The following is a 24,802-nucleotide window of genomic DNA, read 5'->3' on the forward strand; positions in this document are numbered from 1 at the left end:
AGGTATCGGGTTTCGATGAAAGTTTTTTCGATATCATTTCAGTACTTAGTTCAAAAGTAGTGTTAGCAAAAGCACTTGTATCGGACGAGAAGTATCTAGTAAAGTAGTTTAAGTGGAAAATACTTTATTAATTTAATTTATATAGCACCTAAATATGTACTTAAAATGCTGGCAAAATCAACAGCTACTCATAACAAAATTAATTTCGATTAAGTACGATTTCATGAGCATTTGTAATTACCACAAAAAGTTTATTTTTAACAATTAGTTAATAGAATTACAGTTTCAAATATCAAAATACATATTAGCTATGTAAGTATGTATATTAAAAAATTCAAATATTCACAAGTTGTTATAAAAATGTATACAGAAAATAGTTTTTAATTATTGTAATAATTATTTATATTTATTACATGTGTATGTACTTTTGTATCTCATTCAATTCCTCAACATCGCGTTTAAAAATTCTAAATAAATTGTATCAAGAAACCACATTTAATTTATATATATTCTAAACCTATAAATACGATTCACATCTTAGTTGACTTATAATAGATTTTGTCACATACATACATATTTATACTGTAGCACACTTACACTAAAATTAACTGAAGATTTTTATATTTTTTCATCTTAAGTAATAGCGAAAAACCGAAACCTGAACATTAAGAATATTTTAAAGGTTTTGTGCTTCAGAAACCAATGCTCAAAGCATATCCACGTTCGAGGGTCCATTTCCGGTGGTTCGGGTCGTCTTGGTTATTTGATGAGTGACAATAAGCGGTTGTTGAATACAGCCCACAATCTGCCGAAAATAGTAAAAAAGATTTCTTTATAAAGTAAAAAAAAAGAGCTGTACCCCTGTCTTTTTACGCGGTTAGCCAGGGAATAGGGAAATTTTATCACGAAAAATTAATAACAAAATAAAAGCAAATTAAAATTGCAAAAAAGATACTCCGCGATATAAAAATAATCGTGTAAAAAACACCACGTAAAAAGAAAATCAGGTGTGTTAAACTAAGATGTGGTTTGCGCTCACCTTCCGGAACGCTTTTCGGAAATTATCAGATAGAAAAGCATATAAAATTGGATTAATGCAAGAGTTGGTGTATGCCAAAACATGTGAGACGATTTGTACCATTATTGACGAGGGTGTACCAGGATATCTATCCAACGCCTTCAGCACAAGAATGACCTGTAAGAAAGAAGTTAACTCGTGAGAAAAGAGGAAAAAAGTTTTCATATAAATAATAGCAAATCATATATGTTATCTTATGTTTTTTATATCATTAAATGTGCTTGGAAAACAGTATTTTCGAAATAGAACTGTTAAAATTCCTTTAAGATTATTAATCATTAATTGTTTCCCCTTTTTAACCGACTTCCAAAAAAGGAGGAGGTTATTTTTTTATTTTTTATTTTTGTATGTTACCGCAAAACTTTGAACCACGCCAACCGATTTCGATAATTCTGGTTAAGATGCGATCAGTGGATCATGGGATATGTATATATATATTTTTTTTATATATTAGAGTTGAAGTCGGTTTTTTTTTGCTAAAAATTACTTGTTAATTTTAATGATTACATATGTATATTAATAATCTTACATAACCCAGCAATAGATATCTAATTACACTGCACAGCAGTCGGCTGGGTATTGGACCAAATGAAATTTGTTTAAGGGATTGATTAGTAAAATCACTTTAAAGGAAAAAATACCTTTTTTTATAAAAAAAAAATTTTACAAAAAATTACTAGTTAGTAATACAAAGAGTTGGCCAAATTTATGAAGAGTGCAAACCACTCGGCACAAGATGTTAGAACGTCGGACTATCGTTAAACCCAAACACCTATAAACCAATTTTTCCCTGTAAATGACTAATACTAATACTTTTACCTATTGTCTATGATGCCACCAAGAACGAGATGAATATAAGTCACGATCCGCCTGATTGGCGCCTCTTCATAGACTCAAATAAAGTCAGTTTAAAATCAGTCGTGTTATATAAGGACAAAAGCATACTACCCGTTCCATTAGCGTACAATAATAAATAAGATTGAAACGTACAATAACTTGAAAGGCCTCCTAAACTATATCCAATATGAGCAATTCCAGTGGAGAATATGTGCAGACATGAAAGTAAAAGCTACTGTTATGGGATCGCCACCATCTGGATCGCCAAGGAATATGTGCTTTATTTGTTTATATATCACAAGCAGACCCGGCGAACTTCGACTCGCCCAAAATTGATTTTTATTGAAACATTTGAGTTTCAGCAACAATTCACGTTCACGTTTGGTTTTGTGGTCGCCAGAAGGTATATCCTCCATTGCCTTCTTAAATAGCCTAATTAAAGCTTTATGTCCGTGAAGAAGTTCTTGTGGCAACAATGATTCGGTTCGGTGATGAATCGTCCTTGAATCTGTAAAGTACAGTTGGTGGCAACTTCAAATTATCATTCGTCCGCAGACATCCAATAGACATAGACTTATTTCAGATGAAATATCTTAAATATCTTACAATTGTATTTGTAGCCATTTACCAATAATTGCCGTTATTCTGTTTATTCGCCGTTAAAAAAGGACCGGAAAGGTTCTGGTGGGTTATTTAACGGTGGTTATTTAACTTTGATCCCTGGTGTCTCCGAATGACTTCACTTGATGATTTTTACCAATAACTCAACTTTAGCGCAACCTTGCAGCTCTTTTCTTTTGCAATAGTATTGCCCGTACCGTTATATATCTCGATTATGAAGCAAATCGGATCGTAAATACGATTTTTAGAAACAACTCGACTCCAGAGCCATCTGGCGTTTTAAGTTGTGTAGGAGTTCTCTCACAAACACACGTACCGAAGAATTATATATGTATGTATTTACAGATAGGTAAAAGTTTCAGTATGTTTGGAAGGCGTGACGCTCACTTTTCCAATAGCCCTTACTTTTCTCCGCGAGTATGGGATTGATTTCAAAATCTCCATACCAAGTACCAGGACTCTACCACAAATACTTCCAGAGATATGCGGTATGGAAAATTTATCGATTTATATGGGAGATGCCACCCTCCCTTGATAACTGCAAGGATTCTGACTGTCATTCACCTGGGAGTGGCCAGAAGTTATTCGTGTACTTACGGTTGAAATTGCAGTTCACTACGTCTGGATATTTATATCCACGTATCCTCTAGGAAACGAGTAAACACCCGTTTGAGATGGAGCTAAAATGAGTAAAACTCCGCGTGCGCTGGGTTTGGCATCCACCACGTTAAAACCCTGCCCAATGAAAAAAGTCACTTGCCTCGGATGATTCCCTCTTGTTTGATGACGATCACGGCAAACGTAGGAAGGACAATGATTTTAGGGTATGCACCTGGAATATTCGGACCTTTAGTCGGGAAGGTGCCTCTGCCCGGCTGACCGATTTCCTTGGGAAAATAAAAGCTGACATCGCCGCCATCCATGAAATGCGATGGACGGGACAAGGCAAAGTAAGCGTGGAGCCTTGCGACGTCTACTACATTTGCCACGTAAAGGAGCGCAAATTTGGTCTTGGATTTGTGGTGGGAGAGAGACTTTTATTTAACATATGGGGTTGACCGAAATTGAAGGGTGTGGATGAAGCGTAACACAGCACACAGGCGACCCTGTATGCCTAGCCACTCCTACATCAAGCCCATAGTGCGGGAAATACAACCCTGTTTCCACAGAACACAATGGATCTAGACCCGGAGGGTGTCGAATCTCCCTCTTCCCCTAATCCTGGGTGTCATGCGTCACCGCGCCCATTGGAAGGTTTGCAGTTAGGTGGCTATCCGACTGTAGGTGGCCAAAGAACCAGTAAAATGAATTTTAATAATAAAGTAGTCTCGGAACCCTGCACGGGTAGTGCCGTCGCTGGAGACGGTGATGAGAAATCCAAAACACCAACCACCTCGGAAACCGCATCGACGGCACTGAGAGGGCCTGAACGGCCCAGCAGCTTCGGGCTTCCACAGAAGCTGGAAGGATTGCTAAACCCCCCGGGAAAGCCGAGAAGGACAAACCACCTACTCGGGAAAACCCAATGAAGGACCTAGCCTCCAAGAGACAGCGTTCTCAGGACGACACCTTGAGTGGTTTCAAGAGGCTTCCTTCCCCTTTAGCCGTCCGTCCATGGCCGTATCCAACACGAAGCCGTTCAGTGAGGACGCCAAAGAGCACCTCACGCTAGCAGTGTTGGACAAGACTCATGAGGGGTTTATCCAGGCTATACAAAGGGATACTCCAGAAGGTTTATGCAGGCTATATAAAGGGATACTCCAGAAGTACCCCAGCCCTGCACCAATCGTCCGTGATGCCAGGTGGCATCAAGGGCGAGTTAAGCTAGTAGCATGTGCCGATGAGCGCGCGCACAGAGGGGTATTTGGCCGATTTAGGCGGCCAAAAGTCGAATTTTAAAAATGCACATTTTTCTTTTATAACTGAATATATGGTCAAGAGAATATAATTCTTGACTAGATTTCGTTATTTTTTAATCCCTCTTTGTTTTCATTCGTTCGCAACGCGCTGTCAAAGTACCGTGTTGATAATTGATTATTTGGTTTTTGGATATGTTTAATACAAGCCGAAGTGGCAAAAAAACTGCTCTAAATCGTGTGTTAATTTTTTTAATTATATTAAATTAGACAGATGTAAAGCAGGTAAATACCATATAATCCACATAGTTTAATACAAATATAATATGAACTGATACCGGCAGAGCGACTAGGAAAAATATCGTTGCTCATTTTAATGGATTTGAGGAATAAACTACAGTCATAAAGTTATGTAACACCACTCAACGGGCTGAGATGGGTTGAATTGAAAAGTTTGGAGAGTTACAGAGGAGAAAATACATAGTTGTCAGTACATTTAGAAAAAAATCTCTGCTTGACGGTAAGTTCTAGTAAAAATATGCAAATAAGTTTTTAAGGCAATAAAATCGTAAGAAGTTTTTGAATACTCAGTTTTTAAGGCAATAATATCCAAAGAATTTTTGGAATACAGAGTAGGCTCGAATACTCGCGAATTGATTACATCAAAAACATTAGGAATTGCATAAAACAGTTTTGACATTCATTATTTTCAGTATATAAAATACAAACGGCTTAAACACTCAAATATCAAATATTTATTTGCTACCGCGTGTGCACTTAAAAATGCTGAAAACACGAAGATATTCTAGCTTTAATAAAAATCCGCAGTGTGTCAAGTTCATAGTTCGCGGAGAAATTTTACGAGTTTTCGAGTGCTGCAATATTTCTTCAATGAATGCAAAGATAGATGCGGCCCAAAAACAAGAACTGAAGTCGGATAATCATTCCAAGAATGAAATAACTGTGGTAAAAAAGAGTTTGGCGAAATTTAAAAGCCTATTAAGAAAAAAAAGTGGACTGAAGCCCATGGAATAGCCGATACTTTTTTAAAAAATAATCAGGAATGGATTAAAGGATCCTTTTCTATACCAAAAACGATCAGTCTTCCAGGACGGCCTACCAAACCTTTGGTTGAGTCCAGCGATAGAACGAAGAGACGTAAAACCGAAAATTTACGGAACTGTAGTGATACGGGAGAGTTGACTCTAGCTACTACAATAAAATTATGGTCAGCAGGAACGAGAGATGCATCTGAAGTACTTAAACAAAGTACTTCATCACCGAATCGGGCACATAAATATTAAATCGCGTACCAAGAGAGTCAATCAAACTCGAAATCTAATGAGCAGTTATCAATCTTAAAAGCTCTTTCGATGTTTATCGAAGCTAATTTGACATAATTAATTGTGTCTCTTTTAAAAATTACATAATAAATTCACATGTTTTCATTATTTTTTAAATTTAAACGCCTATAATATATATATTCAAAAGTTATGCAGCAAATTGGTCCAAATTTTTTTTGAGGCTTCAAGTATACGTCAATGAATTATATCCAAAAGCAACCAGCTTCATATAGTTTACAACAGTGAAAATAAAGCAAAATAACACAAAGGTTACCTGTTTTTTAGATTTTCCCATATATGATATTCATATTGTTTAAGATAGTTTCAAACTATAACCTTATAAATTAATGTTTAAATGATGGTAACACGTTTCTTGTAAATAAAGCCTTTTCAAATCCATTTCGAATGTTACCCACATTGTAGTACTTCATTTAACTTAATTGCATTTAATTTTTAAGCAGGTGGTAACCCTTTTAATGTTCTAACTTAGATACAAAGCTTCTACTCGCCGATACGAACACGTAGGTCTCAATTTTTCTACAATGGGACCTCGATAACATGGAGTCTATCGATGCCGATCTTTAAGCACCTTTTTTTTCGTTTTTTTGGTGGAATACTTGGACATCCTCCCCCTCAATTTACTTGATTTTAAACATTTACAGTTTTAAATATCGTAATACGTCGTTTCTAAGCATTTTGAGTTAAAATTTTCATAAAAATAATTTTGACCGCCTAAATCGGTCAAATATCCCTATGTGGCCCGATCTGACTCTATAAGGAAGCTTTCTCCACGGTTGGACATCTGTGGCCCGGGGCAGACTTAGTTGCCTTCCATAGAGATGAAATCCCTAATATGTCGCGAACTTCGGCCAGGGTACCAGCTGAGCCGTCAAAACCGGAGGACATACTCGAGTTTATCCGACTGGGAAACGAGTTGCCGGGACCAAGGGGAAGCAGCGTTATTTTGGCTTTGTCATCAACGATGCTTCTGTCCCCGTTCTCGGGGATTGTGGTGCGGTAATTAGCTACGGCTTTTACTACATCACAGTAAAAATCCACCAGAGAGCGGATCAGCAAGGGAAGCAGACGGACATTGCCTCGAGCGGACCCGCTCCTTCAGATATTCTTCCCGAAGAAGGGGCCAACAAAACAGGCAACGCTTCGAGCGGACCTGGGGCTCCGAGTAGACATCGGTGGCAGGAGGAGTGGCATACACAGGAAACACCACGAGTAGACCTGTGGACCCACCAACGAGTGTATACGATACCGCGACAGATCTGTTTAGGGTCGATATACAGAGATAGAGAGACAGAACCAGAGGAGGAGGACAATGACATCACAGTCATTGCCGCCGCTGACCGGAGGGAGCTAGAAGCAATGGACATCACTGATTCTGCGGATGGTGCAGATCTTACAAATTAATCTGCACCACTCCAAGGCAGTCTCGGCTGATCTCCTTCTTCGCCTTAGCGATAAAACTGAGAACCTGATTCTAGTCCAAGAACCTTTGATATAATTTATTTTCAAACAAAATATGTACATACTTTACAAAATTTTCCAAGCCTAGAGTGCTCCAGGTTCAAAATCATGTTAGGAGCTCTGGAGTTCAGGGATGTTGCGAATATTTATATTCGAATTCGACATTCGCATTGACATCAAATGATTCTAATGTTTTGCGAATGCGAATATGTACATGGGCCACTCTAATATTATTTAAATGTCTCTAAGTCTGTCTAACCAGGGTGCGGGCACTAACCGGCTTTTAGCTTTAGGCGCTAAACGATTAAGTAGTATATCAAGCAACATTGATGGGCCTTTAACAAGTACTGCTAAAAGCCTTATAAGCAACCTAGAAATAATTTTAGGTACATCCAGCGAAAGGGAAGGCTCGGATGTGGAATCTGGAGACAATAAAAACTGTGAAGTTAAAATTCAATTTAAGGCCTATCTTAAAGAAAAACTAGCTCATCTCGGTGAAAATCCTCTCGATTGCACATCAGGTCAAATGATTACTTTTTTATGCGAAATTAATAGCAGCTAATAAATTGCACTATTTTAATGTAAAAGGATTACAAACGTTAAAAAAGTGCAAAGTCAGTGAATACAATCTGAAAAGATGACTCGACTTTCGTAAATTAGACTTTATGTTCAAATGATGAGTATATCATTATCATAATAGGGAAAGGCCCTATCTCATATTTTGTATCTTTACAGAGTAGTTATAAAGTCATACAACAACTAAAGTTTTTAAGTTGCAAATTCATTCACAACGTTGGTTTTTAATACACACTGAAACAAATTAATTGATGTAGCGGGTGGTTTTAAATTCTATTAGGTCCTTACTGAGCTGTCTGCCGACTTTTGTACGAAGCTGTGCTTTGAAATAAAATGAATTAGGGCGTTTCTATATTAAGGTAACGATATGTGTTTAGGTAGTTCTCGAAAACATTGTCCAATTAGCTTGGTTTTGAGGTAAGTTATTTTCTTACCATACCCGCCCCCTTAAAACGAAATTAGCTACATACTCGAATAAGTATGTTCATATGTACATAAATTGCTTCTTATAGTGATTAATTAAGGCATTATATAAATTCCTAAATTAAAAAAAAAAAATGTTTTACAACATGTATCGCAGATATTCATTGAAATTAAGGAAAGAAGTCAGTTTTGCAAATAACAAATCATAAAAGCTCAATTTTTTTTTAATGGGACATAGATACTCATTTATATTTTTTTCTTCCATTCAAAATATGTCTTTAATTATTCGAACTTTATAAAAAAAATGAACTTTAAACTTAAGAAATAAACCGATTGCGCAAACAGTGTCAATATGGTTTTGAAAGTGTAGCTTTTTTGATTGCCATTTAACGGTGTCTTTTATTTTACAAAAACCAAGTGAAGGTTTTGTTATTTAGAGTATCCGACCTAATGTGGATTGGTGGAAAACTAAACTAAAATACGACAAATTGACAGATTTGGCTCGCAAACATTTGAGCGCTCGACCCGCCAGCGTTCCAAGTGAGCAATTGTTCAGTGCAGCCGGCCTTATATACGAGCCTCTAAGAAATCGCCTCATGGGAGAAAAGGCAGCAAAATTACTTGATTTTATTTGATTTTGGTCATTTTTCTTACAGACAAAAGCAAAATAACTTAAATAAATAGCACCTAATTTAAATGTAAGAAAAAGAAAGGCATTTTGAAAATCGTATTTATAATAGTGTCAAATGCCATCTTAAATTGAATTAAAGAATATATACATTGGTGTGTGGGGTGAGGGTGACAATCAAACAATTCATTCATAACATACAAAAAAAAACAATTTAACCGAGGGCTTTGATGAACATTAAGTACTATTTAGCGTCCAGCCAAACCTTGATTTCGTTGTGTGATTACTCTAGCAGAAATGATATAACCTTAGCTATGAATAAGTAGAGCATTAAACAGCTTACCGGAAACTATAATATAAGAGTTATTGAAAAGTGTAGTACGAGAAGTTGGTACGACAACAAGGCTATGCGAGTTAATCCTCAAGTTATACTTATTTGAAATTAAACTATGTAGATAGCCGCAGCGAATTAAGAATATCTTTAAAGCTTTGTAGTAGTACATATGTCTTACCGGCAGAATTCTGAGCTCTCTAAACAATTCCATGGCGTGATGAGATCGATTAACATTACAAATTTTCCTGATAACAAATTTTTGAATAGTCGAAAGAGATTGAATTTTGTTGAAAGATGCTCGGCCCCAACAGCTTATACCATATTGAAGTTTAGAATGTACTAGAGCGCAGTGGACACACTTGATGGTTGCGTTTGAACAAATCTTTCTAAGATTATAAAAATGACGAACAATGGATTGCAAATAGTGTTTTAGGCGGGAAGTATGTGTAGACCAATTTAGACTTTGGTCAACAGAAATCCCCAGGTATTGAAAATCTTTTACTCTTTTTGGGACACACAAGTTGCTTCAGTTAATACGTGAATTAAAAGATACTATATTGCTAGAACACAATGGACTATGCAAGGTGAAACGCATATTGCATGAAGATTGAAATACATCAGCTGGGATTTTGTACTAACAATAAGCTTATCATTGGTAAACCAAGCCCTTAACATATGAAGGTCATGGTTAACACCAGCAGTGTTGCCGTTTTAGCCCTTTGGTGGCTAGATTTAGCTACCACATACTTTTTTTGGCCACATAAATTTAAAATTGCCCCTAGCCCTTTTTTTAGCCCTTTGGAGAATTTATTCACACTGAGCATGAAAAAGTGGTATATGCTTAATTTGATCTAATTTTTTTGCATTTATGTAAGAGATGATTTTTTAACTAAGAAAGACTGATATATATACATACATGTACTGTATGTTCCTTTCGTTTTTATACATACATACTGCAAAAGTGTTAGGGCTGTTTAACTCATCTATTAACGATTTAACTATAGTTTAAAATAATTAAGTTTACGGCCCTTAGGGCCAGTTTTTCAGTCCAGTTTAAACTCAGATTAAGTAAACTGAGTTCAAATTGAACAGCTGGCTGACATTCGATTGGCTGATCTTAGTTTAAACCAGCCAGATCGGGCGTTTAAGCTTAGTTTAAACTACGCCCGTGCACTGAAAAACTGGCCCTTAAAATGCTTAATTTGTTAAATGGCCCACCAAGTCGATTGACCGTGTATGTTCTTGTGGTGTGATTGTACCAGCTGCTGGTGCGACTTCAAAAACTATTTAAAAATTTTACGATAAAAAATATTTTGGCGGAAATTTCTTGCACTATATGACTCATATAGTGGTTGTGGAATATTAAGTTCACGATATTGCAGTTGTGAATTAAAAAAAAAAATAAAATAATGTTTAACAAAATGGTAGAAAAATTATGAAATTTCGGCTCTATTCATTTCGATCTTTCCTCGACCTCATTTGTAAAGAAATCAATATTGTACAAGCATGCTGGTAAGTTATATGCTTCGAGCCAGATGGTATAATCACTTGATCGAGCCAGCATGCTGGTGTCGTATATTTCATCTTTTATACAAAAAGGTTTTTGGTTGGATAAAACATTAGCCTTTTTTCAAGAGTTCATTGTTCTTCTATACCGTTACTTATTGAAAATGTTTGTGCATATACTTACTTAAGTAAATAATTTTAGCTACCATTTTTAGCCACAACGACTTTTTTAACTCTTTTTTAGCCCTTTTTTTAAAGGAATTTGGCTACCACTAAAAAGGCTTTGCGGCAACACTGAACACCAGTCACCAGATCTAAATCATTTGTTGAACCATAGGTAATGGCCAGGTCGTCCGCGAAGGCAGTAACCTTTCCAAAAAAAAGGTAGCGGGAAAATGGAGTTCAAGTAAATTGGAGACAATATAGGGCCTAAAACCGACCCTTGCAGAACTCCTAAATTGATTACGAGTGGGTTACTTAGACCACCACCGACTTTTACTTTTTGTGTTCTTTCCATTAAATAGGACTTGAACTATTCGTACAAAAAATAACGAAAACCTGCACAATGTAGTTTGACTAATAAAAGTTGGTTGGTTGGTTGGTTGGTTGACTACTAGACTTGAACACTGTATACTATACAGTGTATAGGTTAAGCACTCGTTCAATGTTCTAATAATTTACAAAATTTTTAAGTAATAAAAATGATGAGTTAAGTTAATTATACCTTTTTTGATGTTATTTCTAATATTCGCATTTCGAAAATTCGTATTCGCGAATGTGAAAAATATGACATTCGAAACATCCCTAGTATGTACATTAGCATAATGTTTTTAAACTTGTTTAGAAAAATTCAATCTACATGGTACCATGCAATGATTATTCATATATATAACCGGGGTATGATCTTAATTTAAGAACATTTTTCAAAAACCTCCATCAGGCAACCTACCTGAAAATTTGAATACTTTTATAATTATTTTTTTATATTGGAAAATTCTCAGAAATATCGTAAGTAGCTCCGAGGCCGATCGTTTAAATGAAAAGTGTTCTATACAACTTTAATATGAAATTCAATTAACTTTATTTTAAGGAAAATACAACTGAAATTCGCTCACCACGACTGATGATACGTGCAATTTAGTGAATTAACCTTTTCAAACGTGATAAACCGAAGTTCAGCTATATCTGTAAAACTCAGGTTTGCCACAAAAAAGTTACCAAATTCCTCAAAAGCAAATAAAAAATACTCAAAATCCGAACAAATTACTCAACATTTCTTATTACAGATATGAGTATTGTGTAAGCATACTATTTATAGGTACATAGCATAAAAATTTATTAAATTCTTCAATTCAATTGGTACATTTCTTCTTGCGGTTAAAACAAAGTATCACCGTAATTTTTTTATGCCTTGGTTTGTATATTATATTGCTAACTATATCAGTGCTCAATCTGGTCCTCAAGTCAGTCCTAAAGATTTCTAAACTACTAAATATACGTTCTACAGAATCCTTAGAAAATGCCTATATTAGTAATGCAGATATAATATTTTTTTTTTTAATTGGGAAACTTATATGAACCTGAAGAATCTTTTAATTCAAAAACCTTTTTTCCTATAATTTTCTGGATCTAATGAAAATCAATATGAATATCCTTATGATCGAACAATTCAAGTTCTCACCATTCGTCATCGAGATTTTGCAAGTTCAAAATAAGTCGCAAATATAACGATGGAATGGAAGAAATTATCGATAACATTTTGAATATTTAGCAGCAAATGCAGATGTGCTTAAGAGCGAAAAACACCACATACGCGGCTTGGCAAACCAAGCCAAACCTCCCTTTGCTTAAAGCTATTTATGTTGTGTATGGGGGTGTTTGAAGGTTTGACAAGCGTTATCATTTATTTCTTCATCATCACATTTATCTCTATTACAAAGTTTAAGTTGGAATACGATGTGAGCCAGAATGCGAAAACAATTCAAATTGAACAGGTGATACAACAACTATACACAAATACGGAAAGTTTCAAACGACGATTTTGGCCGTCATTTCCAACCACTTTTGAAATCATAAAAATCTCCTCATCTACAGACAGATTATTTTATACCTGCAAAACGCCGCATACTTTTAATTTAAAATTAATATCTCCAAATTTATAATCTATACTAGTTAAAATTAATTGAAATAAATTAAATAAAACTGAAGTGGAAAATTTAAAATTACAGTTCGCTGCAGGAGGATTTTTTTTTTTTGAAAAAGTTACACGAAAACATAATTTTTTTTTTTTTTTTCAAAAAGGTCATATGGCTAATGTGTATACATATATCCTTGTTAAAACATTTAGGGATATGATATTCCTAAATTCATTTATTCTTGCTACATAGTCTTATTACTGGTATGCAGTTGTAATGATTAGCAATTTATTAACCCAAATTTAGCAGACATACAATAAAACTCAAAAGCCTACTAGCAATCTTCACATGCACGTCGATAATTGCGAAATACCTTTTATGATTGTGAACAGTGAAGCTGACTGTAATGCTATTAATAAAGGGTTACGTGTTTTATTATACTTACGTGAATGGGAAGCCAACAAATTGCGAATGCAAATACCACAATAACAACCATCCTGGTCACACGGCGCTTGCCTTTCCTATAAGAAAATACAACAATATAGATATGCATGTAGTACATATGCGAGCGAAGGTTTTCTATCAATACTTGCTATTTTAAATATATAAAAACATATGTATTACTTTATTAGTTCTCTTTTGACGTATAAAAATTGCAAATATGAGGCTCTTTATGCATATGTGCACATATGTATATGTACCACCTAGCCTCAGTTATTTGAATCTTTTCTAGATAGACGCCATTTTATATTCTCCAATGCTTATAGCGGGTGACTTTAATGCACGCGACGTTGAATGGGGAAGCACTAGAGCAAACCGACGAGGTCACGCCCTATTAAAGGCGTTTGCATCACTAGACTTGTTCTTACTGAATACAGGTAACGTAACAAACACACTTTTGAGAAAAATTTCACGGGCTCCGTCATTGACATCGCATTTTGCATCCAATCACTAGCACCAACAAAGATTAGTGACGTCGATATTCAGAGTGATCACCCATGGGCTTTATTTCCTAAAAAAGGAAGTAAAGCCCGCGGGCGTTATTGGCTTTTCGAAAAAGAAATTAATTTTTCCTTAATAATTGCCTTTTGCCGGTGGGGCCAACCTGTTGGCGTACAACCGCGGTGGTCCGCGTTTGCGAGCCACGGTCGTCCGCATTTGCGCGCCACCACTGAAAAACCCTAAGACACGGAGAACAAATATGCGCATCGCATTGAAAGCTGAAAAACAGTAAAAATTTACCTTTAATTCCCAATTATTCGCTTATCAGATATTGGCAAAAATACCGTTCAATTCTATGCGTGTACTGCAGAAGGGAATTTAACGCAGAACTACACTGTATGCAAAAATAGAGAGCAATTCGTTTAAAATACGTTCCATTTTATGCAAATGTATGCCTATATACATAATTGGAATGTTTCAGTAAAATAAAGCCAGAGAAAATACTACTCAAGGGCTTTATTTCTTTTTTTATGAAATAAATCAAGCGGGCGTTATTTCCTTTTCTTTGGAAAATAAAGCCCGCGGCCCATGGGCTTTATTTCTCTTTTTTTGGGCCGGTTTACTGGTGGACACCTGAAATAGCTGCTCTACGAACCAAATGCAATAAAGCCAGAAGAAAATGCCAATGAATAAGAACGGACTCCCAAAGAGACTATTTTAAATTTTTATGGAAATGGTTAAAAAATGCAATTAAAAATAGCAAGAAAGCGTGTTTTAAAGACTTGTGTAACGAAATTCCTGCATGGGGCGGCGCCTATAAGTGGTAGTAGAACCACTGTTCCCGAAAACGGAAACTAGTCAAGTAACGGAAGGTGTACTCATAAAGAATAGCAACAAAAGAGACTGCAACCTTAAATATAAACGGGTATGTCTTTGAAACATTGCCAGCAGTGCGGTATCTTGGGGTTATGATTGATGCAAGGTTATCTTACAAAACTCACATTGAAACGGTAAGTAAAAAAGCGGCAAAAGTTCTCAGCACGTTAGCTAGACTGATGGCAAATGTAGACGGTCGAAGTGAAAATCCTAGAAAACTGCTAACGAAAGTTACAGAATCAGTTATAATGTACGCAGCTCCCGTCTGGGGTCATGCTCTGCAGCAAAAGTCCTATGCTAAGCTTGTAAACGCTGTTCACCGTCTTAGTGCCCTTCACGTTTGTAGCGCTTTCCGGACAGTTTCGCATGGTTTTTCACATGATTCAATTACTTAGTGGCCTCGGCTGCTTTCAATAATACCTGCACTATTATGGTCAAGATGACTCGACAGCATGTTATACATGTGAAACTGCCCCGGAAACCGCTGAACATGTACTTTTCGATAGCGCATCGTTTTCACTTGAAAGAGACAGATTAAATACATTGACATCAAGAAGAAGAGAAATAATGACAAAGCTAAGGATCAGAGAGCTACGCCGCCGGTTAGAAAGGTGAAATAGTTGAAGTTGCTTTATTTAAAAAAAGTCTTCTTTTATTTTTTGCATTTCTTTGCAGGTAATCTTTGTGAACGCCGAAACGCTTCTGAACCCATAATCACATAAGTGGACGGGGGATTATGGAAAGGGCGTTATGGGTGGGGCATGTTTATGCCACGGCCTCACCCCGATATAATGCGGGAGGGGTTCCGGGGAGAGGGCTTCTGAAGAGTTTCACACGGCCCACTTGATGGGTGATTTCCCTATCCCAACGTCCATTAACAAAAAAAAAACATAGGTGTGTACGTGCTAAAATGCGTACGTATGTATCAATATGACCGTTGCCGTACAAGCATACCCTGCAAAAAATTGTTCGACTAATCTCTAAAGAGAGTATTCCGAGATTACTCTCAATCGGGAACAATTGGGCATTAATTAGTCGCAACTAGTCTCATACGGGTACTAATGGTCTCGACTCATCCCTTATGGGTATAATTGGAGAGCAATTAGTCCCCAACTCATCTCTAACGGGTACTATTAACAATTTAATGATATGTACGCACTTAGTCAATGAAATTTCATGTTCGGCGTTGGCACGCAGAGAGAGTATTCGCCTAACAAAACTGAGCACCCCGGTTCGAATCTCAGCTGGTGCAAATTTTTATTTTTTAAAAGTGACTAGTCGCTTTTTATTCGGGTATAAAGGTGAACAATTTGTCCCTTCATAGGACATGCTCGAACAAAATCGAACAGTTCATTCCATATAAAGAGATCAAAAGTGGTATTAGTCGCATGCTCCTTTGCGATTGCTCCCGGCGTCATCCCGGATTAGTCCCATTTTTTGCAGGGTACTTTCTTTGTATGTATGTATTAAGTATACTCTAAATACTTACTTATGTATGTACAAATTAATATTAATCACGAATATTCATTTATTTTATCGTGTCTACCATTAGTACCTACAACTAATTTTCGCATTTACACTTCATACGAATATGAACCCAAAACTAATATAATTACGTCGCACGCTTTCGAATTAGTTGTAATTAATTTTTATCCGTTTCCTTATAATTTTACAAGCAAGGTGGCAAAGAAAGTAAACTGCATATTAGGAGGCAGGGTCTTTTGCTGTGTTTGTACAAAAACGTAAGTGCAATTTAATGTACAAATCAACTAGGGTGCTCGATTATACGACTTTTCCAATCGAGTTATTCGAAAAAAGACATTTTGAAAAAACCTGGTGTTTAATTTTTAGGTTCAGAAAAAAACCGTTTTTGGCTATCGAAAACATCGATGGTTTTGTAAGCACTATCAATAGTTTTCACGTATACATAAATTATTCAGTAAGAGTAAAATCCGGCAATACGTGTTTCATCTTGTGAGTCGGAATGGACATTTAGCAAAGCAGGGAAAATAATTTCAGAGCGCAGAAGCTGCTTGAAGCCAGAAATCGTATCGATACTATCGATGGTTGTGGCCACGGATCTCAGTCTGCAAGGTCCAGAGACCACAAAATAATGTAACTTGCCATGCTAGGCATATTAGATGGTCTCTGAATACCAAAAAACGTTGGTTCCAAATCAAAAACTATTGCTTTTTCACCACAAAGAAAGTGACTGGAAATTATGAAAGACGTTGAAACAATTCTCCCTTCGAATTTTGCAGAATGTCACCTTTTTTTTGATTTTTCCGTGACATTAGCATAACTTATTTTGCTTGCCGAAATGCATTGCAGTTAAGAAGCCCAAGAGGTTATTAAGGGTATTCATCAAACCTTATATATGCATTCAAATTAACTTTAAAAATTTGTATGGAAACTCGTTTACACATTTCCCTCAATTTCTCCAGCGATTTCACGGAATAAACTTGATAAACTGAAGCCAATGCAACTCTGTCGCAACTCGAGCTGTGTTTTCTTGGGCAACAATCGGGATCCGCATAGAAATTTTGCACGCAAATTCGACAACAAAGATATGATCCTGATAGAGATCTGATTCAGTTTACTATCCGTTCTGCTTGTTTTATTTCACTGATAATTTGGCCGCACAACTTGGTGGCAGTGACAAATTAATTCATACACAAACAGGTATTCTGCCATTGTTTCTCTTAACTTATTTCAAATAAATCGCCTTTATGTTGAATATTTACTTAAATGAATATTATCTCTTTAAATATAATTTTTAATATAATTTTTTCCCATTTAGTGAGGTCATTTCTGAAATTTCTTAATCCTCGAGTTAGTAGTATAAAATTACTGAGCTCGATAGCCAAAAAAAATACGACTACCGTCGCAAGTGTAAACGAAAGGAGAGTATGGGGCGTTCATGTAACAGAGCTCCTAAATTTATAGGAATATCTGCTTGATAAATTTATGGGTTTAGATGAATACTACCATTGATCGAATGGCATAGGAAATAACTTTATAAAAGCAAATTTTTCTTCTAAAACTCGCGTTAATTTTTGAAAATTCATTTTTGCCGAGGGTTTTGAACATTCTTTATCATATAAAAAAATATGCGAACATACTTTGTAAGGAAGAAAATGTGTATCTCCTTAAAAAAAATTGAAACTTGCACCTTATATACATATATGCCTCTTGAATTGTTATAAATTTTGTATTACATTTGAAGTTCGGTTTTGCATGGTTTTTGTTAAAGAATATGCAATTTATATTTCTTTATTGGTGAATATTAAATAAGCAAAGGAAGCTGCTAATACTGAGGATCAAAAGGGTGCGCTACTCAATTGGCTGGCACTTATATGCTTTCTTAAATAATTCGGAAGGCAAGAAACAAATGTTTGCCAAGAATATTACATACTTTATCTAAGACCTCACGCTAAAAACCACAAGGTTTTTAGAATATTATATCAAAGTATTCGTCATAGTTCTTGTCTGTTATTTTTCTTTAATGTTGTGTACAAACACTTATAGCCAGTTTTACGAAAGAAATTTAAGTGAATTTTTCATTTGCATTTAAGATGAAAACAGACAGAATAGAAAAAGCTTTTTTCACTTTAAACGCTGGTGAAAAAGACAGGTAGTATTATAAGAACTAATTACACTCTATCTCTGTAAATAAATTTGTCAAATCTTTTTTTTACAAATATTTGTTTATTTAGTTTATTTATATATACTATAATTCTTGAAGTATTTCTAAGTGTACTGTACTCACCTCGATTCCGCTGATGGCTTACAGCCAGGGGAACTGCGCCAAAGTCGTGCCAACATACCCACATACAAGAAACAAATCAGAGTTAGCGGAGCTAAATATGACGATAAGAAAAATGATATCTGCACGAACAAGAAAGAAGAAAAATACAAAATTAGTAATAAAATATAATAGGGGTTCTCATTTATTCATGTAAACTTATTAAATGTATAAATTTAAGGGCGTAAGTAAGTTCCTTTCACTCGAGCCCGCGGGTGCCCAAAACAGCCCAGAAAGCGTTCTTCTCGCTAGAAAAATAGATAATGGAGAGCGAATCCGTTCCACTTTTGGACCGTAAATGTCTTCTTCTTCGTACCCAAAACAGCCCAGACATTTTTCCGGGCACAAATGTGCAAATTCTAAGTGCCATAACAGGTGTTGTTTGTTTACATCCGAAGGCAAATTTTATAAAACATAAAGTTATAAAGTTTCAAAAACTGTAGGTATTTGCTAATTTTATTCCCCGTATAGAAAAATACAAATAAAATCATTGTTTTTCAGTTGGTTTATTAATTCCGTGCACGAAATGTAGCTCCTATGCGTTCTTCGCGCTGTGGGTACTTAAGGCACGTTTTGACAAATGTTTGACACTTGTGAGAGAGTAACCTATTTTTACTTTCTAATTGTCGAACAGCGCGTGTGGAACAAAGCTAGTTTTACATGAAACTGTGAAAATCAACTGAAAAACATTTTAATTTCATTTTAAAATCATGATGGAAGAAATATTTTAGAGAAAATTTGTTAAAAAATTCCAGTGGGAAGTTTCACACTGCGGTGCGAATAGTGATAGGTATAGATAAATAAATACACAAATTCTCAGAATGGTCAGAGAAGTCGATTAAGCCATATCTGTCCGCCCGTCCGTGTACACGATAACTCGAGCAAAAATTTAGATATCTGGTACGGGGGTTGCTAATTATCTAAGGTAGGTTGGTATTACGAATCGGCAATATCGGACTGTTATAACGCCCACTTCCCATATAACGGTAATTACGAAAAATGCAAAAACATCGGTACTAAATAGTTTTGTTTTTGTTGTTGGCCTTTGAATTCTAAATTACGTACCATTTTCAACAAGCTCGAGGCCCAGCGTTCTACTGATATTTTAACTGTCGATATTTCGACCTCAATCTAAGGTCATCTTCAGGAACTCTTTATTAATTACAATTAAAATATCAATAGATCGAAGATTTGCGTTTTATTTAATTACTGGCCCTCGAGCTTGTTAAAAATGGTGCAAAATAATATTATTATGAAATTTTTGGAAAATGGGCGTCCACTTATGATGGAATCCTGTATCTCAGTAGCCCCTTCACCAATCCTTACCAAATTCGGTGGAGCCTTTCTTAGGGTCCAACTAAGAAATCTGTTGAAAATCTTTGAAATCTACAGAAACGCGAAAGCTGCGATAAATCAGTAACTGCTGACCCGAATCCACTCAAAACCGATGATTGCAATAACCACTTAGCAGAAAATTAGATTATTATAAATTTTTGGATAATGAGCGTGGCGGCGGCGTGACACTTATGACCACAAACGTGTATCTCGTTGACAGATTTATCAATTCCAATCAAACTCGGTGCACTTAATAACCTTGGTGCGGAATTCGTTAAAAATTATTAAAATCGAACTGAAATTAAAGCCGCTTCTCGTATTACGGTAAATATCAGAAATAAATAAACTCCGATATTTCAATAACTTAGGACGCTAATTAACACTTACAACAACCTCTTAACAATACAGAAGACTGTTGTAGACTTTTAGGAATTTTCTACCAAACTTGGTTCAATTATTTATTTATTTATTCCACGACACTGATTAAGTTCGGTTAACGTTCTAACTGAAGGTGCTTTAAGAGTATAATTATATTTAACATTTGGTATACAGAACATATCCACACGTCTAAGACTTCACGCAGGTATTTTAAAATTTATCCTACTCAGATGTGCAGGGCACTCAATATACCCACCTATAACATTAGTCACAAAAGTGCAAGACAAAAATGTCCTTCTGTTATTCAAGGATGACAAGTCTAGAAAGTGCAAAACGTATAAACACTTTCAGAATACGTTCTAATCGATTGATATGTGTAGCATGGTAAGGTCTCCAAATAAAAGTGGCATATTCATTAAGTCGAACTGAGCATATTATGGAAAACATTTTAAATCGGAAAAATCAGCCTTGCTTATCACGCCAAAAGTAATTTAGAGCAAGTACCTGCGCCAGGTATATAAAATCCGGTTTCGCCCGAATTGCTACTTCTTTACTCGTTTTCTTGTTAAATTTGAGCACATGTGGTGATACATGGCGTATGAGTAATAAATTTAACACTACAATTGTGTAGAGAATTTCTCTACCAGAATAGACCGGGTGAATACCCCATATTTTACAGGTAGCTTCACCTCGTGTATTGGGTAAAGTTTCTATGAGTGTGAGTTTTTGTACTATTCTATATTTTGTTTTTAGCGCATTTTCGAAGCAATTCGTGATTGTGTTTGAGATTTGAAAACGAATACGAAAATGTAATGGTATTGCGTATAGGGTAAACTGATCTGGTAGGGTTCTTTCTTTTATATTGAAACAAGCCGTTAGCGATCTTAGCTTAGCTTAGTGATCTTAATTAAAAATATTTCGTAAAAAAATGTATAGACAGCACATTTCTTTATTTCCAATCAATGCGGAAAATATTTTATCCATTGGGAGTTAGCTTCGAATTGTGGTAAGAAGGTGAGAGAGCAAGCAAATGGATACATATATATATATTAAAAACAACACCTTTGAAAATAAAATCAAATGGAAGTCTTGGCGTTGTGGATATGTTCGTATCAATCTTGAAAAAATTGATTGAGAATAAAAAAAACATATTAACATGTCGGTATGGGTTAGAATAATACAAGCCAAATCGATTACCTTGCTTAAATCGACACATAACGCACTTTGACTCAGCTGAAAACTGGTGCGTAAACAGATTTTCAATACGCTTAAAAATTGAGAAGTGTATTGACTCGTGTTCATTTTCATATCGATTTTTTATTTCTTCAAAATCAGTTGGTTTTCATCTTTACTTTTGTGTACGGTTACATTAAGGGCGCTACATATAAAGACACAGGTGTAGATGAAAAAAATGTGTGTTTAGTCAAATCGGTTTCTTGTTAATGCGGTTCTTGCGTAGATATAATTAAGGTAAATTTTAACAAGTCGATTGCTCCATCTATTTAAGCTTAATTAATACGTATCGATGAGAAAAAATGCTCCAAAATTAAATTGAAATTGCAATTTTTATTCATGTTACTATGCATATGTTTAATAACACAATGGAGATACTATTACTCTTTCGCCTACTGGTGAAAATTATTGAAAAAAGATCAAATACCGATTATCCATTTGCACAGTGGATGCGAAGCTCAAGATTTTGCCCAAATTAATAAGTTCAAGGATACTAATTATATGTATTCCCACCGCATACTAGTAATATTGTTTACAACATATGGCGATCGCAGTTTGCGTACCTACCAAAAAGCTCGATGTTGTGAAATCACACAAGTGTGCCTGTCAGCCGTGGTCGGTTAACTTCGCGCGAAAAGAAAATTCTTTCGTTTTGGAGACGGACAGCATCGAGACCACATGGATAATCCAAAAACATTGACCAGAGCTTGGTTAAGAGACTAATGTCTATCACTGTCTGACTACGGATACCCCAGGGCATCGGGGGTCGCGCAAGTTTTAACTATTCAGCATATGATAAACGAAGACGACCAAATTTTTTCATACGGTGGGCAGAATTTCGACATCGGCAGACGATCCTCCATTGGTGCCGAAAAATCTGGCAAGCACAAGTCTCAGTACTCATATCGGCGGTGGGAAACAGCGTGGCTTCGTCCTGGTAGCCGAGGAATCGATGTTATAGCAATGCCGCGACAATCATTTTTGGCGAGTGGATTCAGCACCTATGTACACATGTGTATTGCAGTAGTTGAGATCGGTGATTTCGACAACACATATATTTGCAGCAACTCTATTTCTGACAAAATCACGGTAGTTCTGTTAGCTCTAGGATCTGCAGTAAAATCTGACACTGCTCAAAAATCTGCTTTATTTTGATGTATACTATTTTGACTTAAACACAAACACTACATGTAAAGTCCACATTTCAAAAGCTGCCGCAGATAAAGGTCGAAAAAAGGTGTGGCCGAAGCAGTTCTTTGTAGCCGGTATTGGCATTGTACTTAATAATTAGTTAAGACAGTTGAAGTCAAGCAGATATTGTAAGTTGTGTGAATTCAATCATCACCAAAGCTTAGTTCTGAATATTCATTTGAAATTCAAACGCGCGTACATATGTATTTAGCAATTAAGAAATATTTTAAAGAAGAAGGCACGTGTTGAAGATAGGTGCAGCGATCAAGAAAAGCTTAGGTGAGCATACACGTTTGATTTGACCGAAAGTAGTTGGTTCGCAGCCTAGCAGCCATAACACTAATACGTCTTAGGTGTTAGGTAATTAGGTTTAATTTGCCGCGTACACTTGGAAGTAAGAGCGTCCGGTGGCTTGCTTTTTTCGTGCGTTGAACTTAGCCGTGCTAGATCATATCAGATAAAGGGGTGAGGGTTCATTTGGGGCTAGCCACAGGGGCCAAGGCTAGTAATGGTTGTGGAGGAACGGATTGGCCGTCCTCATTCAGTTGGAGACAAACCGAGACCTGGACGAAGGGGGGTACGTGGAGGATTGACAACGGACAGTGGGTGGATTTGGGGATTTCAAGGCCGCTGATTGTAAAGTCAGAATTTTAATGCTCTCACCCCCTAGGATTGTTCTATATCGAAATAATGTATACCCCACTCTTTTTATTTTGAAATTCAAAAATATTTAGAGGTCGCTCAAAGCGCTCCAACATTTCCATGTATTTTGTATGGAAAAAAACAACTTTTCGTGGAAATGGTATGGAATTCTTGAAAATCAATATTTTTTGATCGGCCTACTGTATATACACTACAGTTGCCAGTTGGGAGCTGCCGGTTGCCATGTGTAATATCGTTTTGGCAACTGGAAATGCAACTGAAGTTCGATTACTATCGATAATCGACCTTGACTTGACTTACCTTAGAAACGATTACTCTCCGTGTCATCTATTGCTTTTTCTCTTTTTTTATCCTAAGCATTTGTATTTGTACTGTAATTGTTATTCAATTTTACGCAAAAAAAATTAAACTTTTACAGTTTTGCGTAAAATTGAATAAAAATTACAGTTGAAAAAATGTAAATTTATTTTAAAGTTTGTTTTTCGATTGCCAGATGAATTGCATTTATGCAAAAAATCATATTTGTGTGGCATATTTGTAGGAGTTTTATTAAAACGTCTATAGTTCACCAAGTTTCTAAGTGAAGTTGTTTTTTTGGGTAACTACATACACGCGCTGCTCATTTGCCAGATTTACAATTTTCAAGACAAGTCAAGTCTAAGTCTTGCATAACTGAGCTTTAAGTTTCTAGGTAAGTCAAGTCTAAAGCAGGGATCACACGATTTGTACATTTGCACATTTGGCAGCCACAGAGTGGTATTGTCTTTGTGTAGGGAATGAGTTCTGCTCAACAACACCTTTTTTTTGTTCTAATACCTGTCTGATGTGGCTTGGTATGGAGGTATTATTTGTTACAAACTAAAAGATTTTCACATAAACACAAAAAGAAATCAACAACGCCAAAAAACTCATTTGAACACAATTACCTGAAATGCAACCCAATTCCAACCTTCCTCTTCCGTAGAGAATACACAGGCTGTGTAATTACGTCCTTTAAAATAGTACAGACGCACCGAATGAGCCAAAGCCACCGGAATCGCTGTCGTCAGAATAAGCACCCACGCAAAAATGATGGCCCTGAAATTGAAATGAAAATGACAACGAGATTTCATTAACGCCGCTACACTCAATTTTGTGTCACATTGTCTGACAATGTTGATAAATCAAACGAAATGTTGATTCCGGCAATAAATGAAAACCGTAAATACGTTGGTTATAGTGTATACTTATGTATGTATGAAGTTATGTGCTACAACTACTTACAGCATTGCATTACGTTCAGTTCGCAACGACATACTTGTCACCGGATGTACAACTGCCAAAAACCGATCGAAAGACATCAGCACCAGAGTATAGACGCTGCAATGGCAGGTGACCACAATCATATATTGCACGAATTTGCACCACAAATTGCCGAATGGCCACTCGGGTAGCACATAGTCGGTAGCGGTGAATGGCACACAGAAGATGACAAACAGTATGTCCGAAATTGCCAGATTGATGATGAGCAGGTTAGTGGTGGAACGCATTTGTTGATTAGCAATGACAACTGAAATAAAAATA

At 36.1% G+C, this 24,802-nt stretch overlaps 1 protein-coding gene across 1 annotated transcript in view; it reads right to left on the minus strand.

The window, feature by feature from the left end:
• Positions 1–466: 466 nt before the first annotated feature.
• The window catches only part of LOC118734707 (allatostatin-A receptor-like), a gene marked incomplete at its 5' end in the record, with an annotated part of 36,749 nt that continues 12,413 nt past the window's right edge, over positions 467–24,802 (minus strand). The window contains 6 exon segments of the mRNA XM_036464414.1: positions 467–805; positions 1,040–1,195; positions 13,262–13,337; positions 18,404–18,522; positions 24,166–24,316; positions 24,503–24,788. Coding sequence (XP_036320307.1) covers positions 707–805; positions 1,040–1,195; positions 13,262–13,337; positions 18,404–18,522; positions 24,166–24,316; positions 24,503–24,788 — 887 coding nt within the window. The 3' untranslated portion in view covers positions 467–706.

This window comes from Rhagoletis pomonella, unplaced genomic scaffold (assembly GCF_013731165.1).
Source record: "Rhagoletis pomonella isolate Grant_MI unplaced genomic scaffold, Rhpom_1.0 Rhpom_scaffold_00002, whole genome shotgun sequence".
NCBI lineage: Eukaryota > Metazoa > Arthropoda > Insecta > Diptera > Tephritidae > Rhagoletis > Rhagoletis pomonella.